This window comes from Nyctereutes procyonoides, unplaced genomic scaffold (genome assembly GCF_905146905.1).
Source record: "Nyctereutes procyonoides isolate TBG_1078 unplaced genomic scaffold, NYPRO_anot_genome, whole genome shotgun sequence".
NCBI lineage: Eukaryota > Metazoa > Chordata > Mammalia > Carnivora > Canidae > Nyctereutes > Nyctereutes procyonoides.
This window is the reverse complement of record NW_026575148.1, coordinates 2,829,975-2,854,816: the sequence shown is the minus strand read 5'-3', so window position 1 is coordinate 2,854,816 and position 24,842 is coordinate 2,829,975. Positions and strand designations below refer to the sequence as shown.

General features: G+C 36.6%; 1 protein-coding gene and 1 pseudogene across 1 annotated transcript in view; one reads left to right on the top strand and one right to left on the bottom strand.

Moving 5' to 3' along the window:
* The window catches only part of ADGRV1 (adhesion G protein-coupled receptor V1), a 522,964-nt gene that overhangs the window by 318,158 nt on the left and 179,964 nt on the right, over positions 1-24,842 (bottom strand). Inside the window, exons 65-76 of the mRNA XM_055312783.1 lie at positions 24,420-24,568; positions 21,635-21,836; positions 20,895-21,114; positions 18,463-18,702; positions 17,059-17,208; positions 15,310-15,783; positions 12,793-12,936; positions 9,925-10,099; positions 8,986-9,121; positions 5,988-7,096; positions 2,159-2,276; positions 1,127-1,298 (exon numbers count right to left, since the gene is read on the bottom strand). Of these exons, the coding sequence (XP_055168758.1) occupies positions 1,127-1,298; positions 2,159-2,276; positions 5,988-7,096; positions 8,986-9,121; positions 9,925-10,099; positions 12,793-12,936; positions 15,310-15,783; positions 17,059-17,208; positions 18,463-18,702; positions 20,895-21,114; positions 21,635-21,836; positions 24,420-24,568 (3,289 nt within the window). The remainder of the gene's footprint in view (positions 1-1,126; positions 1,299-2,158; positions 2,277-5,987; positions 7,097-8,985; positions 9,122-9,924; positions 10,100-12,792; positions 12,937-15,309; positions 15,784-17,058; positions 17,209-18,462; positions 18,703-20,894; positions 21,115-21,634; positions 21,837-24,419; positions 24,569-24,842) is intronic.
* Positions 3,329-3,479, top strand: LOC129501721 (U4 spliceosomal RNA; annotated as a pseudogene).

Here is a 24,842-nt window from a genome sequence, read left to right as displayed (position 1 = left end):
CTGGCATGATTAATGAGGACACGTGATACGATAAGCGCTGGGTATTATGTAAGACTGATGAATCACTGTACTGTATCTCTGAAGCTAATAATACATTATGTTAATTAACTGAATTTTTTAATTTAAGTTTAAAAATTTAAATATATATATATATATATATATATATATATATACACACACACACGATACCACTACTAGAACTAAAAAAATAACTAGTAAATCCTTAATGCCATTAATAAATAAATAAATAAAGTACCTGGCATGGACAAAGAAAACATGGTACCTTTGAAAAATCATAATATTATGGCTAGTTTCTGTATTAAATATTTGAGTTTAATAAATTAAGTAGCAAAGAAAAAATACCACTGAGTGCTCCTTAGGCATTAGATTATCACATTAAAGAAAAAGGTTACACACATTACTAAATGACTTTAGCTCTGGTAAGTCATCAGTGACTAATACCACGTGAATAATGCAGATTCCCATGGAAAGACAGGAGCATGCTTATCCTCCTAAGTTCCATGTGCAATATAAATGCATAGACAATTTACCTAAACACTCACCAAGCATGGCCTCAGTTCTTTTTTTGGTAGATCAAAACTGAACTCTCTAACTATATATGAATAAAGAATGAGACAACTTTCATTCTATGGATGAAGTCTACAGATATAGTATGATTTGGCTAGAACTATGGGTACAATAAGAACATACCATTAAACATTCAGAGAAACCTGAGATTTTTTTTTTTCCAGAGATATTAATCTGGCTGAAAATAACTTAAGAAATCATTCACCCAATGAGCACGTGGTACAGGAAGAGTCTTGCAAATGACAAGAAACAGAAATGGAGAAAACTGATAGGTTTTTTTTATCATTATTGAGATATAACTGGCATATGACACTACTTTTAACTGTGCAACTGATGAGCTTACTAAAAAATTCACAATGTAATAATTTGTAAGTCTTAAGTTTATTATCCAGAGAAGAAATTCAGATATGATGGCTAGGCGAGACACAGAGAATCTCCATATAACCAATATGTAAATTTCAATAAGATGACTTAAAAATTACTAATTCCAAAACAATTTAATTAGAAGTTGAAAATAAAGCTCATCGTCATTTCTTACCTTCCCTGGTTTGAGCTCAATGGTGATCATGCATTTTGTTTGACCCACTGTACACGTTGTGGCCCCTGACACAGACAGAAGTTCATCCATCAGGTCCACACCATCTTTTTTGAGCATGGTGGCAGTTTTATTAAATGTGACTCGCCAAAAGACCTTGACATCTTCAAAGGCCCTAGGAACAAAGCAAAACCTATGCAAATGTGTCTAATGCAGAATGTGTCAGCACTGTGCTTAACTGTACTTCTTCACCCAAAGCACAGCACTTCCTTGACCACTGATAATGCTGAAAATAACCAATTCTCCTCATTACAGTTAAGAAATTAATTAAGGCCAGCATTTATGTGGCATTCTTTGACCACACTGAGTTCAATACTGAGTATTTCTTAAACTACTATGTATCAAGAATGTAGAAACAAGAACACTTTTCTGCCTACCATGCCTATTTTGTACCAAGAATTTGATAATAAAAATTATAGAGTACCCGTCTTCAAGTAAACTCTCCTCATTTGTCAAGAATTCTTCTAAACATACTACTGCTAAAAATGGTTGTTATTATAAAAATAAAGGGCAAGAGATGACCTACATTTAAGAGAACTTATACCCAAAATGGAAAAGATTTATATCCATGTACATGGGTGCACACCACATGCACATCTGTGATGAGCATTCAGAAGAGGTGTGCTGTAGAGTATTAAGTTGCAAGCAAAATTTTGGTGCTTCAAGTTTCCCTAATATTGAACAGTTACATATGCAGCATGATCAGAGAATAGTAAATATGCTGAAGTGATGATCTATATAATCTGACATCTGTATGGTACTTCACAAAGTACAAAATACTCATGGTGGCCCTAGGTCATACTCATTATCCAAGTATGTTAAACCATAAAGAACTAGAGCATCTCAACACTGACATACCAAATTTCACATGACCTTCTAATAGCATTTCCTCCTGTCTCTAGCATTTTATGAATTTAAGATACTGTATATATACACACACAGGATGTTACATCTTCTACATATATATCAACATACCTGTTTGGTTGCCTTGTGACAGTAAGATAGAGTCTGCTCTTATTAGCTCCTTCACCCAGCTCCAGGCCACTCTGGGACTCCTGGCTGAATCCTACGATTCCATTGTGAAGATCACTCCCTGGGAAGAAAAATGGAGGGTTACAATACGCTTAAGTCTTTAAAAGATCTACAGCGCTTCACTAATATTTCCAGCTCAGATAGTATAAAAGTGAGAAATTCACAAGTGAGAGGGCAAGTTACGATTTTTAAAGATCTATACTAAAAATAGAGTGGAAGTGAAATTATAATATCAAGGTAGCCAACTTTGAGAACATTAGGCTAGGAGAAAGAAAACATCAAATCCTATTTTCCCACAATGACATACATGCTCATCTCTCTCTTATGAGACTATTTTATATTTGATAGTCCTTCACGTTTTACACACGCTTACTGTTTGAAGTTAGTATATCCTACCAGAGTACAAATGTTTTTATTTACTGCTATCTCCTCAGTATCAAGAGCAGTGCCCAGCATATTATAAGTGTTTCATGAATACTGACTGAATAATGAACTCTATTTAACTGACTTACCTTCCTATAAGAGCATTTATGTTACACATTATTTGCCCCAGGGAAAAACAGAATAATCAATGAGCTCCTAAGTGTTTCTTAGTAAAAGAAACATTTGAGTTACATGCACCATCACACTACCAATCATGTTTAAACTGGAACAAACCTACTTCCCACACTACACTGATCTAGTCACTCCAAATCTTTGGCAGCTCATAAATTAGCTTCTCAGACTAGAGAAATGCCAGTAAACAGTTCCTGCGGCTTCTGGTACCTTGGTGGCCCAGTTTTGCAAAGTGATCCTACAAGCAATGAGTCCAAAGCTATAAGCTTCAAAAACCACTTGCACCCATCATCTCAAAACCTGACTGCTAAGGTTCTGACAGAAACTCTGAAGTTAGGGGTCAGGATAAGGAAACAGAAAACCATCTAAGGGTCCCGATGGCAGAGAGCCAGTAGTCACCAGGGCCTGCTCTGTGGGTCTGAACTTTGAGTAAATGTGGAACCTATTAATTAGGACATGCATGTGATGAACCACATTGGCCTGGAGTCTCATGTGGGCCTTGTTGCAGCCAGAGTGCCAATCATCATCCTCACCCACTAATCACTAGGATCACTTCTTAGCTTTGTGCAGTGGCAGTATTGTAGTTAATGAGGTTTATCAGAGGCGCGATTATTGCTAATTGAAAAATACGATCACTTCTTAGCCCTGCATCAGAACCTGCCATCAACTTTTTCCTTCTGCAGCAATTGTTTCCTTGTCATTTTTGTGGGAATTTGGTCTCTCCAAACAGGTTAAAAACTTCTCACAAGCATAAGCAGTTTCTTTTCCATGTAGTAGCATTCAGCTTGGTTCTATTGAACATAATACCTCCCTTACCACATCTATAATAATAAATTTGATGTCAAGTTTCTAGTAAGATGAATCAAGATTTCTAATGTGCTAATGATCAAACCTAAAACTAAACTATTTTTTCCTGATATTATTTTGAAAGTTAGTCCTAAAATCTAAATGTGAAAAGACTATGAAGATTAGCTACAAATAAGAGGAATGGGAAAAATTAATGATGTGGTTAAGAGGGAAATACTAAATACTACGTTAAAAATCCAGGAGACCAGCAGCCCTGGTGGCGCAGCGGTTTAGTGCCGCCTGCAGCCTGGGGTGTGATCCTGGAGACCCGGGATAGAGTCCCAAGTCAGGCTCCCTGCATGGAGCCTGCCGCTCCCTCTGCCTGTGTCTCTGCCTCTCTGCCTCTCTGTGTGTGTCTCTATGAATAAATAAATAAAATCTAAAAAAAAAATCCAGGAGAGGAGAAGACAAATAAGGAAACTTGGAGTATATGACCATGCAAATGTGCTATAGGTAAATTACATCATATGACATTAAGAGGGAAGTATGAAGTCCATCATTCGCCATCTGTGTGGCATCAATGTAACTTATGTAGGGAAGGTAAACATTAGAGTACCTACCTCATCAAGGCTCAAACTACTGACTATTTGCCTGGTGATTTAGACTTGGGGATGATATACGGGAAGGTTCTAGTATGCCACATTGGGATGATATTGGCATGCCCCATTGGTATGCATTGGTATTGGTATGCCATACTTAATGCAGTACACTTCCATTCCAATTGGCAAACAGCTGCTTTCCTGAGCGGTCAAAGAACCCTCTGTTATCACCATAACCAGCACTACAAGGTCTCCCCACAATCCAATAACAAATGGGTAATGCTCAGATAGCAAGGAGCCTCCAGCAATCATTTTGACTGGTCTGTGCCTCTGCCAAAACAGATGCTAAACATTCTGAGTGTCATCCCCTTGTTGAATTCAAGTAACTACAATTAAATATCTATGCCCATGGAATGGGGAAGGAGATTGTTGAGTGTCAAAATAATTTTAATAGAAAAATATAGGTGGCATTTAGCTAATGTGAATCAAAATCAGTAGATAACTTGGAGAATAGAATTAGAGTTTACAATACTCAATAAACTGGAGGAAAAGGAATAAATAACAATTCTGACTGGTATTAATTTGTTGGATAATATAAATGTAATGATGCTGGGTATAAATGGAAGTTACACAATTGCAAAACTGTGATTGAATTATTATTGAATGGCTGAATAAAATGAAAATTCTAGGAGAAGGCATCAAATCCTAAAAGTAGACCATAAAGATGTTTATTCTAAAATTTTCCTTTTATAAAAGAGAAACATAAAGAGGAGACACTAAATGATTTCATCAAGTCTCCCAATTAATGGTTGATCTGGGCCATAAATAAAGGCTTCATGACATTTTGTTTTCTTTCCACTACATTATTTTATAATGGTGTCATCTGAAACTTTAAAGCACTATATAAAATTCACAAATGTTTATAAACAAAGAACAGAGCAGGGGAGCCTGGGTGGCTCAGCGGTTGAGCATCTGCCTTCAACTCAGGGCGTGATCCCAGGGTTCTCCACAGGGAGCACAGGTTCTCCACAGGGAGCCTGCTTCTCCCTTTGCCTCTGTCTCTGCCTCTCTCTGTCTCTCATGAATAAATAAATAAATAATTTTAAAAAAAATAAATAATTTTTTAAAAAGAGCAAAGTAGGTAAGAATCATAAGATGGCCTTGTCATACTCTAGGGAACTGACAAGCTGAGCTAAACCATGTTAAGAAATATAGAATGGTTTCAGAGAAAAACTAAAAATTATCACTGGAATATTTTATAAGATACACAAGGAATTCTTTAAAAACTCATTGAATTTTTAAGTGATTGCAATATATACACCCAAGAGTAAAAAGTTATATAAACCAACACTGGTTCAAAGGGAGACCCAAAGAAAATGGTTTTAATCTACTCCCCAGCATAAAGGAAGAATTTCCTAATAATAAGACTTAGATTTTGGGATAGATTGTTGAAAGTGGTTTGGAAATTCAGAATGAGGTTTCACAACAGGATAGGCAATCATACATTTCGATAACTAAATATTTTCCAGAGGAAGAACACGGACTGAAGCATTTTTAAGGTTTTCCCTATATTGTGAAAGTATAAATTTTATAGATTGTTTAACTGGCTCTGAGTTAAGTGACATTTACAGTGCATTAAATTCTAGCTTGGTGCCTCAGAGCAATATCATGAGTTCATGTTATGGGTCTGTGCCACAAGAAACAATGTTTTAATAAATAACTAGGAGTGATTCAAGTAATTCAGGCTCTCAAATTAAATTTAAGACAGAATAATATTATTACAGATTCTGTAGCATGAACACATTTTTACCTCCATTACTCTAGAGCTATACCTGTAATAACAACCCTGGCAAAAGCTGCAAATCCATGGTCATCCTTCCCCTTCACAATCTGTGCGCCACCTTGAGGGTCTGTGAGAAACAGGTAGAAGAATTCTTGCCCCTCAGGTTCATCATCATCCATAATATGAACCAATACTTTACGTTCTCTTTCTCCATCTACAAATGTAAGGGTAAGAGTTTGTTCTTCAAAATCTTCTTCTTCAGTTGCCCACGTTAGGTTGGTAATTCCATTGATATCATGAAAGGGCAACGCATTTGTTTCCTTCTGAGCAGATCTTTCACCAAAAGTTTTAACTGTTATACTGACATTGCCAGTAGACCCACCAGTTCTTCGGATAAGAATTTCTGCAGTATTAAATGTACCATTTTCTGCCTCTTCTTCAACATAAACAATAGGTGGCCCAAGACTAAATGTCCCATGGATGGAAACATTTGCAGTCATAAGGGCCACATCAGGCTTCTCAGACAAGGTAGATGTATCAGGAATGGTGACAAGTTTCTCAGGGATGGCAGATACACTGGTGGCCTCAGTAATGATGGCAACCATTTCGGTGGGCTGTGGAACAGCTGTCATCTTGACGGTGTCAGGATACATGGTTGAGAAGTCAGTTTCTACAGGAATGAGAGCTGTGTCAACTGCTACAGCCACAGTTGTCTTAGGGAAAGAAATACCCATTCCTGCCGGGTCATCATGATCCAAAATTGTGATCAATGATACGCTGAAATCTAGATTCAGGCGTGGCCTCCAACTGGCATCAAACCTTTGCAATGCTTTAAATTCGACTAAAGTTAGATTAACGTAAAAAATTTCTTCTTCCTCGGGAAGCTGGTCATTAATAATGATTATTTCAAAATCAACCTCAGGTTGAAATTTTTGAAAGAGTAGTTCCCCATTCTGAACAGCCTCAAAGTCTTCCATGGGCTTTGCACTTCCTGCAACTGTCTGATAGGAAACTTTAACAAGATCACCATGGAACCCAAACAGTCTTTGGACATATAATCTGATCATCTCTGTATCCTCTGACACCATGACATTTCTAGAACTAGGGGAAAATTGAAAGACTCCCATTGGTTCAATTTCAGCAAAGGTGAAACCTGATCTGGAAAAAAAAAAAAACACGAAAGAAATGATTAAAAAAAAACAGGAATACTATCGTAGAGATTCATTTGTCAGATATTTAAGGTGCTTCTCATGAGAATGTCTTGCCCTTTCAAATTCCCTAAAACCCTACTTACTTACTGATAAATATACAAGAACACACAAAATGTAAGAATAGAAGCTGCAATTGTAGGTGACAAGCCCTGACAAGTTGTAGCACAGTGAAAAGCTTATAGGTCTCTAGTCACTTTCTCCAGTTTATCCCAAAGAAGCTCTCTCAAGAATCTGAAATATCAGGCTCTCTCTTATGATCAGTACACAGGGAGCCAAAAAAATCAAGATCTTTGGATGTCAGCCAGAATTTCTTATCTACCAAATAGAAATAGTTGTCTCTATTAGATGCAAAATCCTTGCTTCTTCCAGGTGACCAGTAATGGAAGTATTCTCTCACACAACTGTTGCTAAAATTTTACATATGAATTTGAAGAAACATCCATGATTCAGTGATTTATCCTTAGCTTTTCCCTATGGAGTTTTGTTGGGAATTAATAGCTATGCAAGAGAGCTAATACAGGTGGCCCATCAACAGAATTCAGGCCACAGATGTATTTTCTTTGGCTGACAGGCTTTTTAAAATCTGTTTTTAATCAGCTTTTTTTAATCTTTTAGGCAGGACACACCAGAGCCCATCACTCTCTAGTGTCAGGCATCCATCACTCAGCACATAGTATAGTGGCTAAGAGCTCAGGCAGTAGACCAGTAGCCTAGGTTCAAATCACAGTCCCAGTCTTATTAACTATGTGATGCTATGTCTGCTATATATCTACCAGTGAGGTTTTTTTTTCTCTAATGGGACTAATAATTGTAACCATGTCATATGGGTGTTGTGAAGAGTAATAGTAAACATATATATATGTATATACACATAAAATATGATTAAGACACATGTAACAAATAAATATAAATTATATATGTACACATGAATTTTATATATATATATCTACATATATATTTTTTATATTTTATCTATATCTATATCTACCTCTCTATCTATCTATCTATATCTTAAAGGGATGTCTGGCCTAGGGTAAGTACCATAAAACTATTAACTATTGCTGTTGCTAAAGGCATTTAGATTTGTTACCCAGCAATACATTCTGTGGCCATTTTTTAAATGGCATACGTATAATCTAAACCCATCCCAGGTGTGAGAAAAGTAAATTGCTTTTGGCTGGGACACATTTATCTACAAATATACTGATTTAAGTTAAACTCAGAAGAGCTACTGGTAAAGTCAGATTAATCCTGTAATGCCTATTCTTATTATTAATTGAAAATTAGGTATTTTTTGGAAAATTCTTAAAAGACAGAGTCCTTTAGTAATAGGTGACTTTGCCATCATGATTCTTACTGGAGATATTACTCCTGACCAACACTACTGAGTGAGAGGTCAGAGAGAATGCTCTTCAAAGCAAACAATGTGGGATGCCTGGGTGGCTCAGTGGTTGGGCATCTGCCTTCGGCCCAGGGTGTGGTCCGAGTCCCAGGATTGAGTCCCACGTCGGGCTCCCTGTGTGGGTCCTGCTTCTCCCTCTGCCTGTGTCTCTGCCCCTCTCTCTCTCTCTCTCTCTCTCTCCCTCTGTCTCTCATGAATAAATAAATAAATAAATAAAATCTTAAAAAAAAAAAGCAAACAGTGGTGGTGACTCTATGAAACTTAGTCTCTCCCTCTGTGGCATCTTTGGCATGCAGGCCATGTGTTGCTCTACACTAAAACTGTTTTCGCATCTGCTTCAAGCAAAGTGATCCTTGTGTCTTCTTCTGTTTCAAGTGATAAATTCCAGATTATTCCTCAGAGACTTTGTTGGTTGAAACTCAAGTTGGTCTTACCGAAGTTGAGCCCCACCAGGGGCACTGCTCTGCACTCCTGAGAGGTGAATGACAAAGGCCTCTGGCTGACCAGGACTGGGAAATGTCCACAGTAGGACTCCTTTACTTTGTTCTCCATGGGAAAATGAAAGGCTCCCTGAAAGGGAATAGGAGAAGGGTATTATTTCTTACATTGGGATTCAACTCTTAAATATGTAGTAAAATACAGTCTTTTCCAAAATTTTATATCAGTCCACAAAAGGTTACACATTTAAAAAGTTGGGAAGAAGGGTAAGTAAACTTAAAGGAAGGCCTCTCCATTAAAATTTCACCTTCATTTTCTATCTATTTTGCACAGTAGTGGTCACATCATCTAACATTTGCATCTCACGGACACAGAGCTCATGATATAATTAAAAAACAAAGGAGATGAAGCCACAGCCGCTCTATTGTCAGAAATATTCAGGTGAACATGTAACTGAATACAAAGGTATATCTTTTCAAATCATTGTATGGGCCAAATTAGGTTTTTAGAACTACTTTTAACAAACTCCTAGTATATCAACAGAGTAGTCTGCTTAGTGACCACTTTTTCCAAGTGACATATGAGTTTTTAATTTGACTGAATAAAGAGTCCCATTTTTACCAAGTAGACTGTGCGACTCAATCTCCTTCCTTTCTCATATAAGTTGGTTTCTGATTAAGCATTTGTATATACCACCATTACTGCTTCTGAAATGCTCCCTTTGTTTTACTTGCCCCTCAGAGACTTTCCAGATTGAGTCCATTATCTAATCTCTGTTTCCAACTTTCGACTGGACTCTGATCACTAAAATATGGGAACACTATATTAGAAAACAAGCAGTTTACTACCCAGAGTAAGGATGAGCCAAGAAAATTAGCGGCCGATCACACATCTATATGTTCTACAGGGTAGATCTTAGAAAAACTACAACTCACCTAGTTTTGGGGTCATGTTGCCAACAACAATGAATTCGGGGATTTCTAATCCAGGAGCATATCCAGCCACCCAGGCAACCATGAGAGAGCCAAAAGTGCCTCTCCTGGAAATCACAACTTGGCTTGTTCCTGCAGTGATGTCCAGGAGTGGAAAAGCAGTAGATTCAAATCCAACCTGAGGAAAAACATGCTTAGAATATTTGTTTCTCCTTAAAGCTTCTTGTTTTCTGAAGAGTGAGTTAAAAGCCAACTTTGTTTACATAACATATTTTCTTGTTTTAAAATAGATTAATTCATTTGGGGAATATAAAAAATAGTGAAAGGGAATAAACAGGAAAGGAGAAAAAATGAGTGGGAAACGTCAGAAAGGGAGACAGAACATGAGAGACTCCTAACTCTGGGAAATGAACAAGGGGTGGTGGAAAGGGAGGTGGGCGGGGGGTGAGGGTGACAGGGTGACGGGCACTGAGGGGGGCACTTGATGGGATGAGCCGTGGGGGTTACGCTAAATGTTGGCAAATTGAACTCCAATAAAAAAAAAAATAGATTCAATTACAAAATGACATCTGAGACTTGGAAATTTATCCCTTTTAAAAATTCTGATTATAGTTTATATCTTTTTTTATCAAAATGTAATCCTTTGAATTTATAATATCCAAAAAAGATAAATGCAATTATGGTTATACAAAAGCAAAAGATTAAAAATGGCATTTTAATATGACTTGTTTGTGGGTGTTTATAGAACCTGGTTTATCTGTATATGAAATCTGACTTCTAAGATATAATAATAAAATCTTCATTTATAAAATAAGCACCATGAACTAGATTTTCTATTATGGTTCTTTTCAGCTCTTTGATTCAGTTTAATGTTTTTTTTGGAGGATCAGCAACATCCAAAGATTTTTTAAAAATAAACACCTTTTTATCCATATCAAGTAAGATTTTGTTTTAAGGGTAACTTTCTCAGGGAACCCTGTGATTTATAAATGATTTATAGATGAAATAAGTTCTGGCTAATGAGTAAAAATAAAACTAGATTCCTGGCTTCATATTGTGACTTGCATAACTCAGTTTACCTCTTTTGGTCCTAATATCTATAATTTGGGATACCATATGACTGACAGTTCTATATTAAGACTAGTATTCCCATTTCCTTTTTTAGCTTTTCTTTTTTTTTCTTTCTTTTTTTCTAGAAAGAGGGAGAAAAGAGGGAGAAAGGGAAAGAGGAGGAGGGGCAGAGGGAGATGGAGAGAATCTTAAGCAGGCTCCATGTGGGGTCAGATCCCACAACTCTGAATTCATGACCTAAGCCGAAAATCAAGAGTTGAATGCTTAACCTACTGAACCACCCAGGTGCCCCTCATTTTCTCCATTTTAAATTGGAATGGAAAGTAGCAGAAAAGTGAAGATAGCTTCTGGAGTGACAGACAGGAAAAAAAAAAGAAAAGAAATATAAAAACGAAACTTCAACCTGAAACCAGCCTAGACTCCCTACTATAGTGAGGCTTCTTCGTATCAATTGTCTGAACCTTTGGCATATCTAAGATAATTCTTGATACATGGCTAGAGGCTGTTTGAAGTGTCCTAGCTACATCTCTTTCTCTCTCTCTTTCTCTCTCTCTCTCTCTCTCTCTCACACACACACACACACACACACACACACACACACACACACAAATACTGGTAAGGAGTACAGAGCATCCACCAAGGAAATGAATACATCATGACTGGACCCAATCTTTCCCTTTGTGGTGATACATGTGATCATGTGCATGGACAAAGAGTAAGGAATATTTTGCTATCCCAAATGAACGGTTCATGTTGAATGGAATCCTTTTTTATAATGATTTATATATGAGTGAAAAGAAGACAGCAAAACTTCAAAATATTACTAAGTTCTATTCCTCCATTCCCTCTTGAACAGATGAGATGCAGAAGAAAGAAAACTCACTATTCTCAGTTATTTTTAACGCTGATGAGTTCCATTCAGGGAGCAAAGCAAATCCATTCCCTGTGGAGAAGCAGCCCAGAAGGGAGTTTCTGAAGAGCATACCGTTAACGGTCAAAGCTCCTATTACACAAGATTCTGGCCAGACCTGGCTATCATTTACGTAGACTACACATCCACATACTGGGCTAGGCCTGCCTTAAGCTGAAGGAGCTCCCATCTGAAAGAACATGATGCAATGTTAACTCATCATGGTCTCAAAAATACACACATTACCATGAGACAGAGACAACAGCCCTGTCTTGCTCCCATTTTGACAGAATCGGCCTACAGAGGAAGTAAAGCCCTCAAGTTATTCTTTGTTCTTTTGTGAACTTATGAAATGATTAGGAAACAATCTTTTCCACATTGAACTCTGGTGGAAGATTCAAACATTTAGGGGCAATCATGTCATAGGATTTCATCACTAGCATTTATCTCCACCAACACAAACTTATCATGGTAAAAAGAGTCCCAAAAATGAAAGACAAATAATCACAATATTAATAAATGAAAAAATCTGGAATATTAACTGATGTTTTGTTCTAATTTTAATTATTTAGCATAAAATACCTCAATATTAAATATTCAATATAAACAACCTAAAAAAAACCCTGGAGATTTTGATTCTAAGCGACCATTATTTTAAAAATTCTTATATTCAGACACCATGGGACAGAAAAGTTCTAAATCTTCAAAAATGAAAGTGTCAAAAATTGGCAAATTATTTTCATATAATGTATTCATAATGTCTACTTTTGATATTGATTTAAGGAAATAGTAATTTTGAGAAATTTTATGTCTAAGAATCTTTTTAGTCCTTCCTGTGAAAAGCTGCCCTCTAGTGGTTCCTGGATGGTCCCACACTGAGGACCAATTACCTGAGAATTGGCGGCTTTCTCAGGGACAGGAAGGACAGCAGATTTTGCTTCCTGGAGAATTTTTGGCATGCTGTAGAAACGTCCACTGACAAGCATCGCAGTCACCAGCTGCAAGGTGAAATTAGAGCCCAGGGATAGGAAGACCTAGAAACAAACAATATCAATCACATTTTTAGTAGTAAAAAAATAATTTTCAGAGAAAAATACTGACATTTGATGTGAGTCATTAGCGCACTGCCTCAGGGTACTTTTGTACAGTTTCATCAATATATGCCTTTCCCCTCAGGTTATAAAAACAAATCAGCAGTATGAAGACCGTGGAGTGATGAGTGATAGAACGTAAAAACCACAAATTTGCAAATCCTCCATGTCTCCCCAAAGGCCTTGAGAATGATGAGAATCACAGAAGCAGTGTTAGTAATAGAATCATGTACCATAGGAATGAAAGAGCTCACTGGGGGATAGAGTCAGGTCCTAAAATCAGCAAAACTCACTTTTTTCTTCATTGGGAGTAACTAAATACTCCAATGAGATTTACTCAAAATGGATAACGATTCAGGTAACTGATACCTTTGAATATTTTGGATAAGTAAAAATTACTAACAAAAGAGATTACCAATTTTTTAAGTTTTCAAATCTAACTCAATAATTTAAAAATTAATGTTACCCTAACTTTTTTTGAAATTGAAAAAATATATTCCCATAGAAACATTGTTATAGATAATGGATAATCCCCCAATTTATCCCATAACCTGGATAATACTAACAACACTATACATCTTTATTAAACATAAAAATAACCATTTTTGTGGAGTCTGTTCTTCTTTTATTATTTTTAAAGATTTTATTTATTTATTCATGAGAGACACAGAAAGAGAGAGTCAGAGACTCAGGCAAAGGGAGAAGCAGGCTCCTCACAGGGAGCCCAATGCGGGACTCGATCCCAGAATCCCAGGATCACACCCTGAGCTGAAGGCAGATGCTCAACTGCTGAGCCACCCAGGAGTCCCTCCGTTCTTCTTTTAAATATAATGTACTTAAACATACACCAAAGCCCTCCAAATGTACAAAATATGTACTGTAATAGTTTCAAATGTTTTGTAACATGAGGACAACAGGTGTTTCATTCATTCAATCAATCTTCATTTTTGCAAAGTGACATTCACTGAACATGACTCACAGATCAAGTGCTAAGGAAACAGAAATAAATCAGTGTCCCCACTTCAAATATGTGCCTTCCACGTCTCCTCTAGAGCTACCCTTCGCCCATGCAGTTCACTAACTGGGCTGCTAAGGTGTGACAACATGTGCATAAATCAAGGGGAGGATTCTTTCCGTAGTTCCCTTTTTCCTTCATGCTCCAGATATACTGCATTGCTCTTTGAAGACTGAGATATTAGTAAGAAGGAAAAAAAATATCTGTGTAACTTTTGACTTCCCCAAAACTGAACTACTAATAGCGTACCACTGACCAGAAGCCTATAACACAGTTGATTAACACATATCTTAGAAGTTTTTTTTATGTTACTGTATTCTTACAATAAAGTAAGCCAGAGAAAAGAAAATGTTATTTAAAAAATCATAAGGAAGGGAAAATACACTTATAGTGCTGTCCTGCATTTGCCAAAACAAACCCACATGTAAAAGTGAATCTGCACAGTCCAACCTGCGTTGCTCCAAGGTTAACTGTATACCATTCAGCTTTGAAAAGTAAATAATTAGAGGATTAGCATCCTTCAAAATGGTCCAGGCACCATTCACTACAGGACATGGTCTTAGAGTTAGGCAGATCAAGGGTTTTAGTCCATCTAGTATATACATCACATATTTTGGTTTTCCTATACGCAACATGATAATAGTTTTATACTATTCATATTGCTTACTTAAGTAACAGAATAATCAGATCTTCACTGTAGCATGTCTTATGGTCAAATGAAATCTCACTATAGAATAATACAAAGTTATTCCTAGAGAAGCTAAAGGAATGTCCTCTGCTATTCATTAACAGTTTTAAATTTCTGAATGCATTCAGAGGGTAATGTTACATAGATATATATGGGAAAATGTTTCAAGGTACATAATTCAAGCACACTGCATTTTTTTTGAAAACTCTAATTTGTAAATGAGACTTAATACAATCATATTCTGGTTAAATTAATCTTTTATTTCCCCAGTTTTGCAGTCTTTTTATTTCCCCAGTTTTGCAATCTTTATTCCAGCCTTGAAAATCTTCAGAAATAGGAAATGGAGGTTAGAAATTAATCAACAGGGTCAGGGCATTGAGTCGATTTTCAAAAGAATACAGAGTTATAGGCATAAGTAATACATGATACCATTGAGACAAAAATAAGTTATCTCTAAATGGGAATATACTTAACTCATTTATAATCTGCACATGTATCATCCAATAATTATTATGCACTTCTATGATTACATTTAAATATCTCAATAAGACTATAAGCTGATCATGAAGGAGTTTTGTTGGAATGATCAGGAGACAGAAGAAATGATACAAACCTGACTCCTCACTGGCACCATGTCCACTTTGTATCTGGCACCATCTTTGACTACCAGTTGCCTCTCTGCATTTTCAGTAACAACTGGCTGCTCCTTTTGGTCAGATGAGATTCGAAATCCAACAGCAACATCTCCAAATGTTCCAGCAAGCCGGGTTATATTAATTTGGATAAATCTACTAAGGTTTTGCCCAATAAAGATTGACTGGTAATCTGAATATAGAGCAAATACTCCATGTGGGTCATCATTTGCAGAAACAGAAAACCGTGTGATGCACTGTTGTGGATCGAGTTCTGCTCCTCCCTCTACAGAAACAAGCCGGATCACATAATCTTCTTCTATCTCAGGTGTGTCGTCTGGTAGCAAATGAACATCAAAGCTCATTTCACTCTCTCCATCAGCAATAGTGAAAAATCCTTTTGTTGAAAGAAAGTCTCCTGTAATATTGAACTCACTGCTTATTTCCCAGTAAACCTAAAATAAAAGGGAAGAAATCCAACAAAGTCACATAATTCATTATATTGAATCAAAATCCTTTATTTTTCCTCTATAATACACAAAAAATAAATTCTAATTGTCTGTCATTATATTCAAAGCCCCAAATAGTTTAGAAAGTATGGAGGAATGACATTAGCATCACAAAAGTATATGAACTCTTTCAGGCTAATGTATGCAATTTGTAGGACAATAGATTACAAAATCTCACTTCACCTACTTCTGAAATAACAGCATACTTTGAAGAGATAAAGCAAAGCAAAATTAACTTTAGAATGGCAGTTCCAGGGATGCCTGGATGGCTCAGCTATTGAGCATCTGGCTTTGGTTCAGGGAGTGCTCCCAGGTCCCGGGATCGAGTCAGGCTCCCCATAGAGAGCGTGCTTCTCCCTCTGCCTGTATCTCTGCCTCTCTCTCTCTGTGCCTCTCATGAATAAATAAATTTTAAAAATCTTAAAAAAAAAAAGGCAGTTCCACAAATACCTTCAAAAGGTCCGAATACGTATTTGATAGGTATCTGAACCACAGACAATACTTGAAGGTAAAAAGTGAGTAGATAATCTGATGCTTTATATTGTAATTTGTTTTTGTTTCCTTTTAACAAAAAGGGAGTATCAACAAGATTTCAAGAATTAAAAAATTATTTTCCAAGAATTTTTGGGCCCCTAACCAAAAAGCTTCCACTGAGGAAGTATCAGTTAATCTACAATACAGGAAAAGGGCTAAATCCATAAAGATATTTTGTAATCCATAAAGATATATTTCTGCCAGCAAACAAATAACCTTGATCTGTCAGACAGATATCTCAATGATTTACAAAAACATTCCCAAACATTCTATGTCAATATACACGCAAATGCAACCTGCTAAAAAACAGCTGGTAAACCAATAAATCTATACTGAGAAATAAAGCCCTGAGGAAGATATTAAGCAATTTACAAAAATCATTGAGGGACTGAAGGAGGAAAAGTTAAATGTTATAGCAAACAAGGAAATACAAAATAGTTCAGTCATATACTCTTCATGATTAAGTATGAGGAAGATCTTTTCACTCCTAAGTGTAGCTGAATCTAGAAAGAGAGGTTTGTGTTGTCTGGAGAACTCAAAGGTACTGAAATGAATCTTCTCAACCTGTCTGCAACTCACTCATATCACTTCCAAAACTTTTACCAGAACACATAGTTCTCTGTCCTTCACAACCACATTTGTTAGGCAAATTGTTACACTACTTAAAAATCAAATGAAACACGATACCGTAATTTCTCCAAAAATGCCCTTGACTCTTTTGACAAAGAAAGTAATAATCAGGGGCCCTTCCAGAGCCAATGGCTCTGAATAGATCTTCTCAGATAAAGACTCAGGAGCAAACTGAACAACCCCATTTGGATCACCAAACTTCTGTATCTAAAAATAGAGACAACAGAGTGAATAATGTGTATAACAACTATAAATGAAATTACATTACCCAACAAATCAATAGACAGATAAGCTGAAGAAATGAAAGAAACACAGGAATAATACTTGAATTTCAGCTGCCTAGCTACCTGATTTTTCAAAAGCTTCTTTAGTACACCGACTGTCATCTAAAACAAGTAGGTTCTTATTCCCCAAGGACAAAAGGAGTGTCTGGAAAACTAATTTGTAGTGTCTCAAAAGGATAATACGTCACTGCCTGAATTTGGCTTGATTTGCTTCATGTTTCCATCACATAACCAGAGCTAATTGTTTAGAAAAACACTTGTCATTGTGAAGGTACTTTGTAGATGTGATTAATACTTACAGTCTTTTGACTTTAAGTAAAAGAGATTACCCTTGATACTGTGAGTCAGCCTCAGCCAGTAACTTGACGGCCTTACGAGCAAACACTAAGGTTTCCCTTAGTGAAAAGAAAAGAAATTCCAGAGAAAAAGGAATTCTGCCTCAAGACTACAATTTAGGAATCCTGCCGGAGTTTCCGGTCTGCCAGCCTATTCCCCAAAATCCAAACTCATGATCACGACTGCAAGTCTTTCTTGACCGTCCTGCTTAGTAGCCTGTGCTGTGGCTTTTGGACTTGTTGACCATCATACACATGTGAGCCAAGTTTTTAAAATCAAACTTTCCCTTTCTCCCTCTTCCCCAACTAGAGTATTTTCCAAACTTAAAAAAAAAAAAAAAAAAGAGCACTTCTCTGCATTGTTTTCAGTAGCTCTGATACCTGGCACTTCCTACCCCAAATATGCTCGATTCAGATTTGACCCAACACATCACTGTGTGAATTGAACAAATACCATTCTTCTTTCCAACAATCTGACTTGTGACTGAGTTAATAACTTTTATGCACTTTCATGGCAAAGATGTCTGACGTTTAGGATGATATAACAAGTAACTTCTGTCTGACAGTGTGAAAATATTCCCCAAACACCAGATTTTCTCAGAGTGGAAAATAAGTATTTATCACTATATGAAAGTCCTTTGAAAAGTAATCACCAAAAATCAGGCTATATAATAAACTAACATAATAACCAGAAAGTCTGGCCCATAGGAATTATTATGACTTCATTCGGTTTTATAACTTTCAATTCATCATAAGCCCAAGGAGTTTCAACAAATGTAAAATGCATCTTCTGATAAATCCATTACTCTAAAATTTTGTGCAAAAAATAAAGTTAGACTTACTGTTATTGTAATATCTTTAGCTCTGGAGTCTAATTTAGCTTCTCCTTTCACAAGGTCAAGTTTAATAATGAAAATCTCTTCAACTTCAATGTCTTCATGAGGATAGATTGTCAGAGTGATGGTTCTCACACCACCTTCTCCCTCTCCAAAATAGAAGGACCCACTCACTGGGTATGCAATGTCTCTGTTCTGTGGTGGTAAGGCTTCCTGAGAATTGGGTCCTAATATCACCCAGTTCACCTGCAGGGTGTTTGTATTTTTAATAGAGGTAATCAATTTTATTTTATTTTTATCATCTATATATCCATCTATTTAAAATTTTTTAAAAGTAATCTCTATACCCAATGTGAGGCTCAAACTCACAACCCCAAGACCAAGAGCTGCAGACTACTGAAGGAGCCAGGGAGGTGCCTCAGAAATAATCAATTTTAAACAAAGAATTACTTTGTAGGATATGTAATATTAGAAAAATATATATATACATATATATACACATGAAAACTATTGTAAGATATTGCCAGTGAATTCCTCATCTTCTTAAAAATATGAATATTTGCAAATATAAACTACATACTTAGAGGATATCAGTTTTCATGGATAATAAGAAACGTATGAATACATGGTAATTTGTCACCACACAGGAAAATAAAAATGTAAAAGCACATATTTTAAATATACATATATTAGAGAAATACAAACTTAAAAAATGAGTACAACACTGTCTTGCTGTATGCACAGGCTCTGTCAATCAAAAACTATTTGCGTAAGACAATAAAACCACATGAAAAATCTGCTGGGTGTGCACTTTCTTCTAAATATACTTAAATAAACCCTTAGAGCAAGATGAACATAAGTTTTTATAAATTTTTATAAGAAACAAAATTTTACAATAAATGCATTTTAAAAATTTCTATAATATAAAATTATAGACTTTTCATATCCACAAGGAAAGAAAACTGGGGATTTTGCTTTGCTTCTTTTATCTTTCATCAGCATCGAGGATAGCTGATCCCTTCCTCTTTCTTGAAACACAGCATCCTACCTTTCATGGCCTCTGTACACCTTCCCTTTTGCCTTTACATCTCAATTTTCTTTGCTAGCTCCCCTTCCTCAGATAGTTAAATGCTGGCAGCCCAGGACTTCAGGCTGTATCTCTCACACCCCTTATCACCACTCCTTCAGCCACATAGTTTCAAATGCCTCCACATGTGTCAGCAGCTTCTGACCTCCCCACAACCCATCCTCACACATTCCCCCATGCACTCAGCCCTCCACTGGGATGTTCAGTAGCCATCTCAAATTAACAAGACCGAACAGAAATCCTGATTCTCCCCCAAGCTTCTGCAGGTCTCAGTAAAGGGCACTATAATTTACTCAGTTGCTCAACTAAAATTTTGGCAGTTATTCCTGATTCCTCTTTCCCTTGACCTCCACTCGCCCAATTTTTCCTCCAAAACATGCTCAATGTCTATTCACTTCTCCCCATCCCATTTCCACACATGTGAGCCACTGTCAGCTGTGCCTTGGATGACAGAGGGCAAGACCCTCCTAGTAGCCCCCCTGCTTCTAATCTGGCTTCTCGATATTCCATTTCCCCCACAGCAGTCATAAGTGAGCTACTTAAAATGGCAACCCAGTGACATCAACACCATTCCCCTGCTTCAAACTCTCTAGTGGAGTCCTATTTGCACTTAGAATGCCCTTTAATCTGGTTTGGTATCATGTGCTGCCAAAGCGAGCACTTCTTTAATCTGGTTTGGGAAAGTCTCTATGATCAAACACCTACTGACCTCTCTGACCTATCCTGTGCCCTCCCCTCCAAGTCCTCTACCACATGCAACCCTCCACACCTCAAACATGCCAGGCTTGTAGATACACATGGATATTCTTTCTGCCAAAAGGCTCACCCCTCTAACAATTACATGACCATCTCTCAGTATCAAGCTTTCAGCTTAAATATCACAATATCACCATATAATCTAGAGTAGTCAGCAGGTCACTCAGATTGTGTCTCTCAATTTTACATCCCTGCAGAGCACTTAAATGTCATCACATATATTTTTTTATTTATCTGTTTATTGTTCTGAAAAATCTAAGAGAACAGAGATGAGGTCTGTCTTATTCACCAGCGTATTCTAGTGCCCAGAAGAGGATCTGGCACATGGAAAGCACTCAATAAATACTTGACCTAATGCATTTTATCAGAATTCTTCATTTCATTTCTAACTTGCTCTCAAGGGTTCCTGATAACAGCTATGCCTTATATATTTTTATGTAGTTCATAGGACTGGAGCCACTTAACACCTAATGGGTAATTAATAAATATTACTGATTGTGAATAAGTAAATGGATTTATTTGAAGAGTAAGAAAATCCAACTCCATACTCAAGCCATCAAAATTATTTTTAAAACCATGGGAAGAATAACTCTACCTGAATTTCTCCCAAGAGTCCTCCAGTCCGCTCCAGCAGCAAGGATAAAATCATTGTGGAATTGGGATTAGGAACAGAAATTTTGCTTTGGTTAAGAAATCTTACAACGCCAAAGGGAGAGTCACTCTTGGCAATCGTTATTCTGCTCACTAGGTGGCGCCCAAGGACCGCTCCGCCAGTAGCTCCAACGAGCAAAATTTCAATGGGCTCTGCAAATTCACTGCATAGCAAGGAGGAGGAATTCTGTGAGTCTAAACATATTAAAATGCTTCTAAAACCCAAATAACTAGTCATTTTCTAAATTGGTCATACATATTCAAGACACAGCATTCATACACCAAATGGTAAGAAGAGGGTGCTCAGCTAAAAAGCACAAATGATCAACTTTAATACTATATAACCTGCAATAGTTATTAGACTTTCTTCCTCTCTTTTGAATTGCTTAATGCATTAAGGAAGTGAACTGCAGGATGCTTCTACATTCTGATTAGACTCTTCAAATATAAAAGAGCAAAAGTTATTATTTCCCTCTGTATGAAAAAGTGAACATAAAATCCCAATGGTCTCCCAATCCGTTCTTTCCTACTCCAAGGACCCCCCAAAAGTTCCTCACTTGTTTCTCAGTGGGCATAGCAAATCTAAAATTCTATTATCAGTGCAAAACATAAGTAAGGATTAGAACACAGTAATCATGTCCTACAGATGCCCATATTATTTTCGGCATTACTAAACAGTATTACCTTTCACTATCATCAATGATGGAGACATTTATAAAACTTAAGTTCTGCCCATGCTGAAAGGTGACTGAGCTGCTATGCAGGATATAATCAACACCGCCAGGAACTGCAGAGGAGCTCTGAGAGATGAAATCAGCAGTCACACGGCCATAAGCTCCATGCAGCCTCACCACTGGAATCATGATCATTCCAACGTCTTCTTCCACTGTAGCAGGAACACGCAATTAATTGGTATGCCGGACAAAGCAACCAGCTTTTACAAGATTCAGTCAAATTAAACACAGTGACTAAAAATAACAGTACAATGCAAGCTCTCTTTTTTTTTTTTCCCAGAGTTCGTTTATCACTTTAAAAAACATTAAGTGGCACCTGGGTGGCTCAGGCAGTTAAGCATCCGACTCTTGGTTTCGACTCAGGCATGATCTCAAGGTAGTAAGATCTAGACCTGTGTCAGGCTCCCTGCTCTGTGTGGAGTCTGTTTGAGATTCTCTCTTTTTCCCTCTGCCCCTCCCCACCAGCTGGAGACACACACCACTCTCTCTGTCTCTCTCTCTCAAATAAATAAATCTTTTAAAAAATAGTGAAATTTTCAAGACTTATTTTTTATGAGAAATATAATTTGCCATAAGTTGAAAGTTATAGTGAGTAGTATAAGTTAGAACTCAAATAACCTATTTAATCATTAGCATAGGTATTCTTCCTCTGTGTGCTGCATACAAATAAATGACCCTTGCTTTCCAAGAAATGCTAGATGAGTACGAAAAACACTTAAAATATGTGTACTCAAAGGAAAGTGTTCTGGATCGCTTTTACATTTAGTTGAAACATACAAAATGTAAATAATTGACATTCATGTTAATTAAATCATGTGAATATTTTAAAAATCCAAATAAAAATACAATTTTATTATATTTTAAGTTCCTGTGAAATTTATTTGAGAATCTGAAAATGTATCCTCAATATCTAATTTCAACTTAAAAATTCTTTCCAAAAATTTATTTTCCTCTTAAGCCATGTTAACCTCTGTAAATTAAAATATCACTTAATAGTTTACATTAGCTATGCTCATATTAGACAACAGTTCATATTAACTATGGCTAAATAATATTGAATTTAATTATAATTATAAATATGCATTGCTCCAAATCCCCCCAAAGACAATGAATCAAACAGAAATCAGTGAATAGAAAAAAAATTCTAAGTCATTTATGTATTACTTGCTATACAAAATGCAGCATGACTTTTACTAGCTGTAACTGAGGTTCACAAAAATGGTGATATCTTCCATGACTTTAAATTTTTTTTTTATTTATTTATGATAGGCACACAGTGAGAGAGAGAGAGAGAGAGAGGCAGAGACATAGGCAGAGGGAGAAGCAGGCTCCATGCACCGAGAGCCCGACATGGGATTCAATCCCGGGTCTCCAGGATCGCGCCCTGGGCCAAAGGCAGGCGCCAAACCACTGCATCACCCAGGGATCCCTCTTCCATGACTTTATTCATAAAGTCAGTATTAATCAATTTCAAAGTGACTTCTGATGAACTTAAAAATGGCTAGAAAACCAATGAATTTGATCGAGTCAATGAAGTCAATAAACTAATTGCAGCAAGAAAAGAATATGTTTATTTTGAAAGTAATATGCCTCTGAATAAAATCTGAAAAGCAACAGCTCTGTTACATAGAGGCATAGTTTCTGCATTCTGTTTCTACAGGAGGAGAGGACAAAGAACAGGAGGCAGCTGCGATTAGGAACTGTCACAGGAAAGTATGAGTAGCTGCCCAGACACCACCTGCATCTGTAGTCCAGTAAAACAGTAATTTTAAAGGTGATTATTCATTAGGTAGTGAATATTCACTGATTTCTAGTAACAAAGGAAATTATTTCATAAATGAGAAAGATATTCATAAAGATGTCTGAAATATAAATCTTAAAATTTATATTTCAAACACCTGCACCTCGATGTTTATAGCAGCAACGTCCACAATAGCCAAACTGTGGAAGGAGCCTCGGTGTCCATGGAAAGATGAATGGATAAAGAAGATGTGGTTTATGTATACAATGGAATATTACTCACCCATTAGAAACGACAAATACCCACCATTTGCTTCAACGTGGATGGAACTGGAGGGTATTATGCTGAGTGAAGTAAGTCAATCGGAGAAGGACAAACATTGTATGTTCTCATTCATTTGGGGAATATAAATAATAGTGAAAGGGAATATAAGGGAAGGGAGAAGAAATGGGTAGGAAATATCAGAAAGGGAGACAGAACATAAAGACTCCTAACTCTGGGAAATGAACTAGGGGTGATGGAAGGGGGGACGGCGGGGGGTGGGGTGAATGGGTGACAGGCACTGAGGAGGGCACTTGACGGGATGAGCACTGGGTGCTATTCTGTATGTTGGTAAATTGAACACCAATAAAAAATAAATTTATTATTTAAAAAAAAGATTTATATTTCAATAAGATATTGAAATCTTAGGATTTCAATAATCCTAAGGTTAAATAGTTTTTCTAAAGCCTTGTTCCTTACCATTCAGTTTTGCCATACACAAGTGGGGTTCAACACTGCTCAAGGGCAACTCAAAATAGATTTTAAAAAATAAATATATAAATGCATATATAAATGTATATGAAGGTGTACATGTATGCATATACACATGCATGCATGCACACACACAGCAAACTGATAAAATTTACACATGTGGATTCAAACTGACAGCGTCATGTTCAGGTACTTTGTAATTCAGAAAGTAGTGGTAAATTTATAAGATTACTGAACTTACCTTCAAAGGCAGTATACTTTGGGTCAAATTCAATGATGCCCTCTGCATTATCATTTTTCATTATTATGATTCGGACAATGGAGATGTTTCCTATCTCAGGAGGTTGATCTACCTGAAGACCATTCTCTTGGATGGTAAAATCATACCCGCTTGCAAAGTCATGAAAAAATAACAATAAAAGAAAATAAAATGAGCACATAATTGCTGAGTATGAACTAAAGGGTCTTCTTGGCTCCTATAACTTAGTCCTATTAAGCATTTTAATATTTTAAAGAACTCCAACACTAAAATATATTTTTCCTGAAATGCTGTCTAAAATAGACTTCTGTGCTGCTCCCAATTATCACTGCCTGCATGAAACCAAAACCAATATTAAGTTATTAAACTTAGGCAATGGGAAGATAATAAGACTATCAGGAAATT